Genomic DNA, 13,257 nt, shown 5'->3' with positions numbered 1-13,257 from the left:
GGCTGCTAACATGGTATCAGAGCCATTGGAAATGATCTGAACTGTCATTGCATTAGCTCTCTCCTCTGATTTCTACGCTCAGCTTCTAGGTTACTTCAATTTCTGCAAAAGCAGAATTGTCTTAGAGTAATCATAAAATCGAAGCTAGGGTTCGAAGTTTCTACACTCAAAGTGAAGTCTACAATGGCGATTGGGACTGAAGAAGACAACACTACAGCTCGCACTTCAACTGCCGCCTCTGGTTCGTCATTTCCTTCTATCGATCATAATCACCCATTGTACCTACAACCAACTGACACGCCAGGTAGTTCTCTAGTCTCTATTCAATTGATTGGATCTGATAACTATGCCTTGTGGAGTCGTGCTATGAGGATTGGTTTGTTAGGTAAAAGCAAGTTAGGTTTTGTTAATGGAAGGTTTCCTAAGTCTAAATTCGAACCAGAACTTCATGATTTGTGGGAAAAGGTTAATACTGTTGTGTTGTCATGGATAATGAATGCTGTAAGACCTGGTTTGTTGAGTAGTGTGCTTTATGCATCTAGTGCTCATAAGGTGTGGGAAGATCTAAAAGAAAGGTTTGACAAAGTAAATGGTTCTAGAGTACTGTTTCTTCACAGAGAAATGCATAATTTGACTCAAGGAACTATGACTGTAGCAGATTATTTCTCAAAGTTGAGAGATCTGTGGGAAGAGTTTGATGCTCTAATGCCTTGCCCGGGATGTCCATGTCCTGAGTCAAAGCTATATGCTCAACACTTTGAAGCCCAAAGACTGTTGCAGTTTTTCACTGGTTTGAATGACTCTTATGCACAATCCAGGAGTCAAATTATGATGATGACTCCAGTGCCCACTATCAACAAGGCTTATTCACTTCTTGTTGATCAGGATAGTCAAAGAAATCTAGCAAGCATGGCCCAGGTTACACAGCTTGCAGAAGGCTTAGAGGGCACTGCTCTATATGGAAACAAGAGTCCAAATGTTACCAATAGAGGTTATATACAAAGAAAGAATAATGTACAGTGTGACTACTGTCATTATAAAGGACACACCAAAGAAAATTGCTTCAAACTAATAGGCTATCCACCTGAATTTAAGTCTAAAAGGAAAGGGAATGCACCTGGACTTTATGCTAACTTTGCAGGAAATTCAAGCTTTGCAGCAGATGAAGATCATATTAGCTGCGAAAAACAACTGAACACTGGACCTTATTATCAAAAGGGAGTTACTCCACATAATTCTACAACACCACAAATGACACAGACACAACCATTTTTCACTCAAGAGCAGTACCAGCAGATTGTCCAAATGCTGTCCAAAGGAAGTACAGAAGGCTCTGGCTCATCTAGCAAAGTAGCTGCTGCAGGTATTCTAACTCATGTGAATGCTTTTGTGTCTCAGTGTATCAATAGTGATTGGATAATTGATACTGGAGCCTCAAATCACATGACATCTAGACTTGAGCTACTGCAAACACATACATTACTCCCTACAACAGAGAAAAATATAGTTCATCTCCCTAATGGTAATGCAGTGCAAATCTCACACACAGGAAGTACATTTGTGTTGAATAATCAGAAGATCTCTAATGTTCTCTACATTCCAGATTTTAAGTTCAACTTACTCTCAGTTTCACAACTCACCAAGGAACTAATGTGTATGGTAGGCTTCTTTCCTGATTTCTGTATTTTTCAGGATCTTTACAGTGTTCAGGTGAAGGGGATTGGTAGAGAGGAACATGGACTTTATGTGCTTAAAGGAGGTGTCTCAGAACAGTTTTTAGCTCAAATGACAACTAAAAGTGCATCTGCAGTTACTGCTCATGCTACTGCCCCTTCTCTTGCAGGCTCAAGTTGCTTATGGCACAGGAGATTAGGACATGCTCCTCTAGATGTAATAAGAAGAGTAGACAAGTTAAATAAGTTGACTACCAATGACAGTCAACATTGTACTGTATTCCCATTAGCCAAACAAAGTAAACTTCCTTTTCAGCTTAGTAGTACTGCAACTAAATCTATGTTTGAATTGGTGCATTGTGACATTTGGGGACCATACAGATGTCCTACTCATGATGGAAAAAGATTCTTTGTTACTATAGTAGATGACTACAGTAGATATACTTGGATATCTCTCTTAACCTCTAAGTCTGAAGCATATGTTGTTCTAAAGAACTTTCTTGCTCAAGTTCAAAATGCATTTCTATCACAGTTAAAGTCTTGAGGACTGACAGTGGAAGTGAGTTTTTCAGCACTGATTTTAAAAATTTGGTGTCTAGTCTTGGTATAGTTCATGAAAGCTCATGTGTGTATACACCCCAACAAAATGGGGTGGTAGAAAGGAAGCATAGAACTATTCTCAACATGGCAAGAGCACTCAGATTTCAGGCCTCTGTTCCCTTAAAGTTTTGGGGTGAATGTGTTACTACAGCTGTCTATATACTGAATAGGCTTCCTTCCAAAGTGATTGACTACAAGTACCCTTTTGAGATGCTTTATTTGCATTCTCCTTCTTTGTATCACTTGAGAATTTTTGGATGCCTATGTTATGCTGCCACTCCCAGAATAACAGACAAATTCTCCCCTAAAGCTGTTCCTGCTGTACTCATGGAGTATTTTTCAACACAAAAGGGCTACCTTCTATATGAACTACACTCCAAAACATTTCTGGTAAGCAGAAATGTCATATTCAAGGAAGATGTCTTTCCCTTCAAACATGTGAAGTCATATGGCAATCCTGTATTCCCTATGTTGGATCTGCTCTCTCCAATTGTTCATGAAAACTCTACAGCAGATACTGCAGCACCAGCTTCTTGCTCATCACCTTCCTTGCTTTCAGAAGTCAATCATCTCTCAGATGTTGACCTGCCTCAAAATTCTGATCTGGAGGAGAATATTCATGTTTTTGAGCAAAATGTTGCTCTTGAGCAAACTGCTGGTCTTGATGCTCCTTCATCTCCTCCTGCAATTATTGCTCCTGATGATGTTAGTGCTGAACCCTTTCAGGGCTGTAGAAGGTCCTCTAGGCCAAGCAAGCCTCCTATTTGGCTACAGGACTTTGTCACTCAAGCTAAAGGCTCTAAATGCACCTTTCCTATCTCTGCACATGTTGATTACAACAATCTCTCCCTCTCATACAAGCAGGCAGTCTCAGCCTATTCAGCAGTCACAGAACCATCTAATTTCAAGGAGGCTGCTTCTGACCCCAAGTGGATAGAAGCTATGAAGCTTGAGTTACAAGCTCTAGAAGCAAATAACACCTAGAGTGTTGTTGATCTGCCCCCTGGAAAGGTCCTTGTTGGTTGTAAGTGGGTATTCAGGATCAAGTATAAGTCCACAGGTGAGGTTGAGAGGTACAAGGCTCGACTAGTAGCTAAGGGGTACAGTCAAAAGGAGGACCTAGACTATGGAGAGACTTCCTCACCAGTGGCCAAGATGGTCACTGTGAGATCTGTTATTGCTGTTGCTGCATCCAAACAATGGTACATCTACCAGATGGATGTTCATAATGCCTTTCTTAATGGTGTCTTAGAGGAAGAGGTCTATATGGTGTTGCCTGAAGGGTTTGCTAGACAGGGGGAGTCTCAGAAGGTCTGCAAACTTCAAAAATCCTTGTATGGTCTCAAGCAAGCTCCCAGGCAGTGGAATCTCAAACTTACAGAAGAGCTTGCACATATGGGATTTCAGCAAAGTCACTATGATTACTCACTACTTGTCAGGAGAGTTGGGAATGATATTGTGATCATACTGGTATATGTAGATGATCTCTTAGTTACTGGTAGTAATCACAAGCTGCTATATGACACAAGGTTAGATCTTCAAAGCAGGTTCAAAATGAAAGACCTGGGAGAACTGAAGTTCTTTCTAGGCATTGAATTTGCAAGGTCCAGCAAGGGGATCCAAATGAGTCAGAGAAAATATGCTCTAGAGTTGATCTCTACTACAGGTCTGAGTGGAGCAAAACCAGTTAACACACCTATGGAACTCAATCAGAAACTGACTACTGTAGCATATGATCTATCTTTCAGGAAAGAAGATGCTACTGTTGATGAAGTAGTAAGAGATCCTGGTGTTTATCAAAGACTAGTTGGGAAATTACTCTACCTAACTATGACCAAACCTGACATTGCCTTTGCAGTACAAGTCCTAAGTCAGTTCATGCATTGTCCTAGGATTTCCCATATGGAGGCTGCATCAAGAGTGGTAAGGTACATAAAGCAAGCACCTGGCATTGGGCTGTTTATGCCTGCAGAAGACACAAAGTGTCTAACTGCCTACTGTGACTCTGATTGGGGAGCCTGTGTGGAGACAAGAAGATCAGTAACTGGGTATCTTGTGAAGTTTGGAAATGCTTTAGTATCTTGGAAGTCCAAGAAGCAAAGCACAGTCTCCAGAAGCTCAGCTGAAGCAGAGTTCAGAAGTATGGCTTCTTGTGCAGCAGAAGTTACTTGGCTGTTGGGTTTGTATGCAGAAATGGGAGTTAAAGTCTGTTTACCAGTGAAGCTAGTATGTGACAGCAAAGCAGCAATCCAAATTGCTGCAAATCCAATATTTCATGAGAGAACAAAGCATATTGACATTGATTGTCATTTCGTAAGAGAAAAGCTGTGTGAGGGAATGCTGAAAACTGAATATGTGCATACTGAAGATCAGTTGGCAGACTTACTAACTAAGAGCCTTGGAAAGGCTCAACATGAGCATCTGTTAAGCAACTTTGGGCTGAAGAATGTGTATCAACCATCAGCTTGAGGGGGAGTGTTGAAGGGTTAATTAGACAAGCTGATAATTAACTATGGTTAATCATTATTGTAAATACCAACTCTGTTGGTTAGTTAGTTAGTGAAGTAGTTAGTAAGTAATTAGAAATAGTATAAATAGTCTCTTGTCTTAGCTGAAAGGGTAGAGCAGTTATTTTTTCTCAATTCATTTCAATGGAACAGTGCTTCCTCTCTTCTCTTCTCTTCTCTACTGATTGAATTCATTCTCTACCTAAACTTCAGATCCTTCATCCATGGCTGCTAACAGTTGCCCTTAAAATTTGTACATATTATTTGGATTATGACCTTTTAACCACTATCGTTTTTATGTGAAGTGAAAAAAACTCAGAGAAAAATCTACTCTCACTCATTATTTATATCATGTTACAATTTATTGAAAAAATCACCTATTATATGCTCATTTGTTTTGTGAAAACAGCGAATTAATACTACTATAATAGTAGTAATATTTTCTTTTAGAAAACGAGTTGCAGAGACCATTTGGGAAAACGTCCAAATATAAGTTCACAAGTGGATAGAGATGAGTTGCATGGGGATTGGGTGAAAGGGCCCCACACAAGACTCCCTCCATCGACAATTCACCGCCGACCCGAATTCTGAATATAAAATTTCTTTTATTACGGAGCATATTATTCCATAATATATGATCTTTCCGGTACGAAATCGAATTATATGGGTAACTAGTAAATTAATCCGCGCTTCGCGCGATCGTTTCCGGTAGAACGCAAATAATTTCAAGAAAATAATTTATTTCTATGTTGCTATTATTTGGTACTACTTGTCCTTTATCTCATCACTTCTCTTTTCTCTTCCTTCTTTCTTCCTTTCTTGCTTTCCTCTTCTTCTTTTTGTCCTTCCTGAGTCGAGAGTTTATTGGAAACAGCCTCTCTACCTGCATTAGGTAGGGGTAAGGTCTACGTACATTCTACCCTCCCCAGAGCCCGCCTGTTGAGATCAAACTGGGTTTGTTTTTGTTGTTTTTGTTGTGAGTTTGTTGAAAAAATAAAATATCGTGAGAAATAATAAATTACATTTATATATAAATAAATCAGACGTACAAATATCGTACCAATGATAATTTATTCAAGTAGAATAATGAAAGAAAAAGCACATATATTTGCTTCTAAATCCCGTTTGAATGAGAATGTACGGTAGAATCCAAATAAAATTATTGTCCATCACACAATATCACTATTCAATACTTCTAGGTTACTATCACATCTGGAAATTCTAATTTCACATTTATTTCGTGAATATAACAAAAGAAAAAAAAATCTACTGATCGGAGAGACAATAAAGAAAAATGACCAATTACCAACACAAAAAAGGAAAAATCAAAAGTTTAATAAGAGGAAAGAAAAAGTAGATTTTCTTTTAATATTATATATCGCTAAAGAGTCAATTTAATTTGAATATTTTACTCATTAATTTGCTCTAAAAATGCTTCATGTAAAAAGGGCTAAATTTCTATTAGAGTCTGTTTGGAAAGCCACCTTGTAATTGGAATTGGTGTAATTAATAGGGTAGTTATTACACAGCCTAGTAATTACATAGTTGTGTAATTACGATAGCATGTTTGTTTGTCATAGTGTAATTATAGTGTAATTAAAAGTTTACTGTTTGGTTGCACAAGTGTAATTACACAGTTAGATTAAATTTTAAATTAAATAATTATCAAAACTAAAACTTAATATAATAAATACATGCCTATAAGATTTTATAAGTATAAATGATAATATATTTGGTATTTAAGATGTATATTTTTCATGAATATACATTAATTAATAATCATATATTTATAACTAATATTGTTAAAATAATTTATATATATTTTAAATTAATAATATTTAGTTTAGATACTTACAAAAACTAAATAAAATATACGTTTTGTAAGAACATCATGGAATTCATGTTTGATAAAATAAATTAATATTTATAAATATAGTGTCATAACATTATTCAAATGTTTGACAAAACTAATCTACCAATTCTAACTAAAAAATGAACAACATGCAATGTGAGTCAATACTACAAAATAAGTAAATTGGAACCATGAATATAACACAATTTCAAAAATTCAAAAAATAAAATAGTTTAACTTATGTCAAATTCCAACATAATAATAGTAGGTCTCACTGCAACTTAAGATAGGAAACATGATAAGTTTATAACCACATTTAACAACGAAGTTCCACTTTAATTGCATCACTCATTATATGCCAAGTTTATAAATGACTCATTATTTCTAATATTAGGAGGTGTAGTTTCAAAAAATAGAATAATAAAATAAATAAAAAATAAAATATAAGCAATTACATGGAATCACAAGAAGTAAAGATAGAGAAATAAAAGATAAATAACGTACAAAGAAAATATATTTTAAAATTTCAAAAGAAATTAAAAAGTAAAAATAAAATTAAAAAAATAAAAATAATAAAAATAAAAAGTTATGAAGAAAATAAATTAAAATAAAAACAAAAAGAAAGAAACTAAAAAGCAACCTTGTAATTACATAGTGTAATTACCACCAATTCTCACCACCCCCTTGAGAATTGGAGAGTGTAATTACACCCCTCCAATTACCCCTAATTCCATGCTGACCAAGTAATTACTTGGCCAAACAAACATGCCAAACTATGTAATTACACTCAATTACACCCAAATCCAATTCCAAGGTGGCTTTCCAAACAGGCTCTTAGAGTTTTCTATTAATATTTTACTTTAGTTCTTTTAATTTTAGGATAATATAAAAAAAGGAAATTATTTTATACTAATTTTAGAACTGTATTAACCGTTGCTAGAAACTTTACAATTCTTATAGGATTATTCTCACTATATTGTACTATAGCAGATAATTTGGTTGAATTTCTCAAATAGTAATTCTATTATATATATTCTTATAAATAAATTTATATGCTTTTGAGTAAATGGTTTTTAGGTGGATATTTAGTTTTAATTGATTTTATTTCTTTTATTTGAAATAAGATCTAATAAAAAAAACGAAGTTAATCAAAGTAGAAAAACGAATTAATCAAAGCAGGAAAAATATAAAAACAAACAATGCCAAATTTAAGTGTTCAAAGAGAATTGAACCAAAAAATTCATGTTGTACTTTTGATTTTCTTTATTTTATTTGAAATCTAATTTTTATACACGTGATACAAGATGTGATTTTGTTATCCCAAAATTCTCAATTTTTTTTTAAGGGAAAAATAATTAAAGTAGAAAAAAAATAAAAGAACAAACAATGCCAAATTTCTGTGCTAAGACACAATCGAACAAAAAAATTCATGTTGTAGTTTTAAATTTCACCCTTCTATTGTTCTTTATTAAACTCAAAAAAGTTATTATATCACAATATTGTAATACCAATAAAAAAAAATTATCTTCTAGCTACTACTAACATAAGTGCAAGATAAATATATTTTAAATTCTTCACATCCCATTCACCGGAAGGTTTTACTATAACTACACATTACTCAATTTTTCTATAGAGACAAAAGTTTCGCTCACTAAATAAAAAATCAAGCAAGAAAAAGAGATAGGAAAGGAAAAAGAAAAAAGAGTAAAAATAAGAAACTATTTAATATCTCTTTCTATTTCTTGTGAAATTAGACTTGTACGTGAAGCCTATTTTTTATTTCCTCACAAAAAATTCAGCTCAACCGAAACTCCCCTCAAGATGCTAATCTTGAAACAGTTCAATATTTTCAAAAATTAAGCAATTCAAATCCAACAAAATTAACCTTCAAAGACAACCAAACCTAAAAGTCATAAACAATATTTTCAAAAATTAAGCAATTTAAATCCAACAAAATTAACCTTCAAAGACAACCAAACCTAAAAGTCATAAACAGTGAAATATAACATAGAGGCTAACATGCTAAGTATAATAAATATTTCAATTTTCAATAATTCAAGGAGAAAAAGGCCATAAACACAAAGTACAGTACTTCCAAGTTCCAACTAACATCAATGAAAATAGGGAACCCATTATAAAACAATAAAAGAAGGAGAATAGTATTGCAGAGAAAAGTAGGGAGAGAGAATTGTTATTGATTTATGGGATGAATTACAATAGAATAGAACCCTTTATTTATAGGGAGAGAGTGACTTAGCCACCAAGCAATGAACCCTAGAATCTCTCTAAATATAGACATTCACCATAAATATAATTCTATTTATAGCACTCTCCCTTGAATGTCTATTCAACAGATAATGTGCCTCATTAAAACCTTAACTAAAATAAAACCCAGCGGGAAAAAAAATTCTAGAAAAGGAAAAAGAGTACACATCTAACAATACGCCTTCTGGTTGCCTCATTGAAAACCTTGCAAGGAAAACCCAATGGGACAAAACCTTATAAGGGAAAAAGAGTACAACGCGTATTAACTCCCCCTGATGAGAGCATCAATTCACATCTTTAAGTATTTGCATTCCAATCTTGTGCACCATCTTCAAAAGATCTCTTGAACAAATTTGATTCACCTTGAATTAATCATTCCTAATAGATGTATTGTCTTCATATGATCTTGTTGGAATCGCCAGTTCAGTATCTTCACATAGAGGTGAAAATTTGCTATCATATTATCATGCATATAGTTATAGCAAGATACATTTGCGCACAAATTTCACTGAGGAAGTGGTACTTCAAGATCAAGAATTGTATATGCTTCAAGCAACTTAAATCCTTCATGGATTGTCATATAAGTTAAGTCATATAAGCCATATAAATAGACTTTAGATTTGTATCAAGTTTTCATGTCATGCCAGACATATAAGATACATAAAGGTGATAGCACACACCATTGTCTTTATACTTTTAAGTGTTTGAACTACAGGTCCAAAACTACTTCTCTTTCATATGAAACCAAATTCCACTTGAATGTTTCTCCAGACTTAAGATCCTCATATATATTTAGCGCTATAATCAATGTCGTCGACATATATTGGTTCCAACCTCCTTATTTTTCATAAAGACATAACATAGAGATCTCTTCATTCATATATTCAGGTACCTGAATCTCTCATGAGATTTTATGAAGTGTTATGTCATGTGATCTTCTAGATTACTTGCCTCCTTTATTATGATCAAAATGATCATTTGCTCATCTTCTTTATCAAGAAGTTTATTTGAAACCGATTTGTCTATACGCTTTAAGCGTGCCATAGACTTTGTCCTTCTAGGACTTATTCAAATAGGAGCATCTGCAGTGAGAATATAGTTACTTTCTTTGGGTCAGCAAATGCGTCTGGCATGCTTTGCAATAAATTGCAAATGAATTATTCTTTTATGAACTTCAAGTTCATATTATCTTATTCGAGGATCTAGATGTACAAATGATAATTCATTCCACGTAACTTTTTCTCAACTGTTGTATCTTGTCTCCCCTCATGTTAGAAAAACTAACTTGCTTCCTCAATTTTGAGAATCCACCTTTGTGCGTTATGGTGTTAATCAAAATATACACCGCACATCAATAATAATAAGATGGAATTATTTGGTTCCTGACCCTGAACCACTTGTGAGGGGAGAATGTAATATACTTTCGTATATAACCTATATCAAACTGATATAGATAACTTTATTCTCATAAGCAATAGTTTAGCTATTAAGTGGAGGCACTTAATAAATTATTTTGCTAAACCAACTGTGATGTAAACCAACTTATCAAGATGAACTTCTTTATAGAAAATCTGGAAATTATGCTCGAAATTAAATTATTGAGCAAGTTACCTCACAAACACCGGCCAGGTTGCGGGTTAATAATAATCGCACATGTAACCATCTCATATATGCATCTTATGTGGTATACATGGCATGTGAATGAGCCCATATTCACCTTTGATATTTCCAGCATTCATGGGATTCAATCCCAATTTTAATTGGTCTATTAATTAATGAGAACAAGCAATTGTAAGAGAATTCGTAAAGAACTTTCTAGTTCTTTAATATTTACCCATATGAATTCTCTTTTATTTTTGCACATTTTACTTGAATTAACATGGCTAAACCAATTATGCCGACTGGATAAATTATCAATATTGATAAACTTCAGATTTACACCATGACGTGTGCAATTATCAAGAAACTCCAAATTTATTATGATATGGGTTTTTATACCAATAAACTTCTCTTTATTGTGGCATTCTTTTGTTTGTGTAGTACAAACTGGAGAATAAAGCGGGTAGCTTTTCACATACATATTACCCCGCTACAAGTTGTAGTAACAGAAGATATTAAATCTTTCCTTTATTTATAGTCTCAATCTAATCAACCGCTTTCGCGTATACTTAGGAAACTGAATAAGTTTCTTTGAGACTTACTACAACACAATATCTTATTGGTAATTAGTTGTGTTTCTCCAAAATAGTATAATTGGCTCTTGCAGAGTTCTCAATTAATTTTGTAGTACCACATATTCATCAACACCCATACGGTGAATATCTCTTTAAAAGAAAGTTATACCATTATGGTTATGGTCAAAATTATATGCAAGATCTGTTTCTTGCATTACCGTTGTCTTTTAATAATCACAATGCCAAAATATTTTGGCGTATAATAGGTACGTGACCAATGACCATTCATGCCATAATAATGACATTATTTTCTTATATCATCTCAAACCTCCTTTTAGAGGTGAGTGTGGTATATTCACTACCACTAGCACGTTCATATTCTTTGAAGAATGAATATGTATTCATAAATCAGATGTTGTCACATTCACATCATGAATGAACCATAATCATCTATACGTGCTTTACAAAATCTCATGTCAAATCGATGATAAAATATTTTTCACAGCGTGAAAGATTATTTTGAGAATCTTTATTGTTCTCATTACCACAAATGATGACGATTATAATTTCGTCTATTGCCACGTCCATATTCATTGATACATTCATAGTAATAATTTTGTCTTCTTTCAGACTTATCAAATACTGCTATCACATTCTCTTAAGGGAATGATAATGGAGCAAATTCAATGGGACGGATTTTCAATTCTTTGCCCACAATCATACATGAATTTGATCATGGTGAGGCATAGAAATTTTACCACTTCAGGTGGTTATAATTTCTTATAAACTCCATTAGAGTTATAGTCAAAATTTGTTGTCTTTGCTTGTATTTAAAATCAAAGTATAGAATAAAAGAGAAAAATACGGTAAAATACTTACCTTAAATTTAATCATGAAGGAAGTTCATGGAATAATTGATAATCATTATGCTCAATCCCAAAGCTTCTACTCAATTGGTTAGTGTCTCGTGCTGATAACCTGTTATAAAACAATAAAAGAAGGAGAATAGTATTGCAGAGAAAAGTAGAGAGAGAGAATTGTTATTGATTTTTGGGATGAATTACAATAGAATAGAACCCTTTATTTATATGGAGAGAGTGACTTAGCCACCAAGCAATAAACCCTAGAATCTCTCTAAATATAGACATTCACCATAAATATAATTCTATTTATAACAGAAACGAAAATATAGAAAGCACAAAAAGAAAAGTAAAGGGCAAAAAACTGGTGGCAGCGATAAAGAAAATAATCTTTGAGATGCATCTTCACAGCCTTCGGCTTTTTCTCCGCTAAAGTTTTATTATCGGAAGGTTTCTCCAACACTGACTTCTTCTCATACTTTTGCCTACCTTAAGGGCTTTGGAATTTATAGAGAGACCGGAGAAAATAATTCTAAGAAAATGGAAACATAGAAGGAAGAGAGAGGGATTTGCGGGAAATAAATAAAGAGAGTAATAATAAAGAAAAAGAAACGGAAGAGAAGGAAGGAAGAAAGAGGGATTTGAGGAAAAAGAATAAATGTAGAATATGAGAATGAAGAAAACGGAAGAAAGAGAGATTAAATGGGATTTGATGAATAGAAGTAAATAGAGTAATAATGAGGATAAAAATATATTATTTGGAATTTTTTTTGACAGAAAATAAGAAAAAAGTTCAAAATTATGAGGAAAAAGATAAATTGTCATATTGATTAAAGAGGCATGCCACATCATTTTTTCTATTCCCAACTTTATATTTATATATAGATTTGATGCATAAAAAATCTCGTATTTACGCAGGGACCGAGGAAGGGCAGCATCGAAAAGGTGTAATACTGATAACCTACTCTAATGCAAGTATTAGTGGTTGGTTTCATAGCCCGATAACCTACTCTAATGCAAGTATTAGTGGATGGTTTCACAGCTCGAGCTTGTGACTTATAAGTCACGTAGACATAATTTTACATTTACTCCAATGCTCTCCTTTTCAATACAAATATAGACATCGGATAAAAGATCAAAAAAGAATTTTTTTAATTATTTTTATTTTCAATGTTTTGATATTTTTTCCAAAAAAGAGGTGTGTGCTCGTAATTTCCTAAGTCTAAAATCGCCCAACGAAGCTAACCGAATCATAAAATTCCCAATCTGAATTCATTTAGTCATAAGTCAACTACCGGTTGACTTTCCTAACTTAGCTTTCTAACT

At 33.7% G+C, this 13,257-nt stretch overlaps 2 protein-coding genes across 2 annotated transcripts; both read left to right on the top strand.

The window, feature by feature from the left end:
- Positions 1-183: 183 nt before the first annotated feature.
- LOC109207914 lies at positions 184-2,217 on the top strand. The gene has a single exon (XM_019370915.1). It carries the CDS (start codon positions 184-186, stop codon positions 2,215-2,217), a length of 2,034 nt encoding a protein of 677 aa, XP_019226460.1.
- A 140-nt stretch (positions 2,218-2,357) lies between these two features.
- On the top strand, positions 2,358-3,257 carry LOC109207913. The gene has a single exon (XM_019370913.1). It carries the CDS (start codon positions 2,358-2,360, stop codon positions 3,255-3,257), a length of 900 nt encoding a protein of 299 aa, XP_019226458.1.
- Positions 3,258-13,257: the final 10,000 nt, after the last annotated feature.

The sequence above is a fragment of the Nicotiana attenuata genome, unplaced genomic scaffold (genome assembly GCF_001879085.1).
Source record: "Nicotiana attenuata strain UT unplaced genomic scaffold, NIATTr2, whole genome shotgun sequence".
Lineage (NCBI taxonomy): Eukaryota > Viridiplantae > Streptophyta > Magnoliopsida > Solanales > Solanaceae > Nicotiana > Nicotiana attenuata.
The sequence above is the reverse complement of the archived record's forward strand: the minus strand, read 5'-3'. Positions and strand labels throughout refer to the sequence as shown.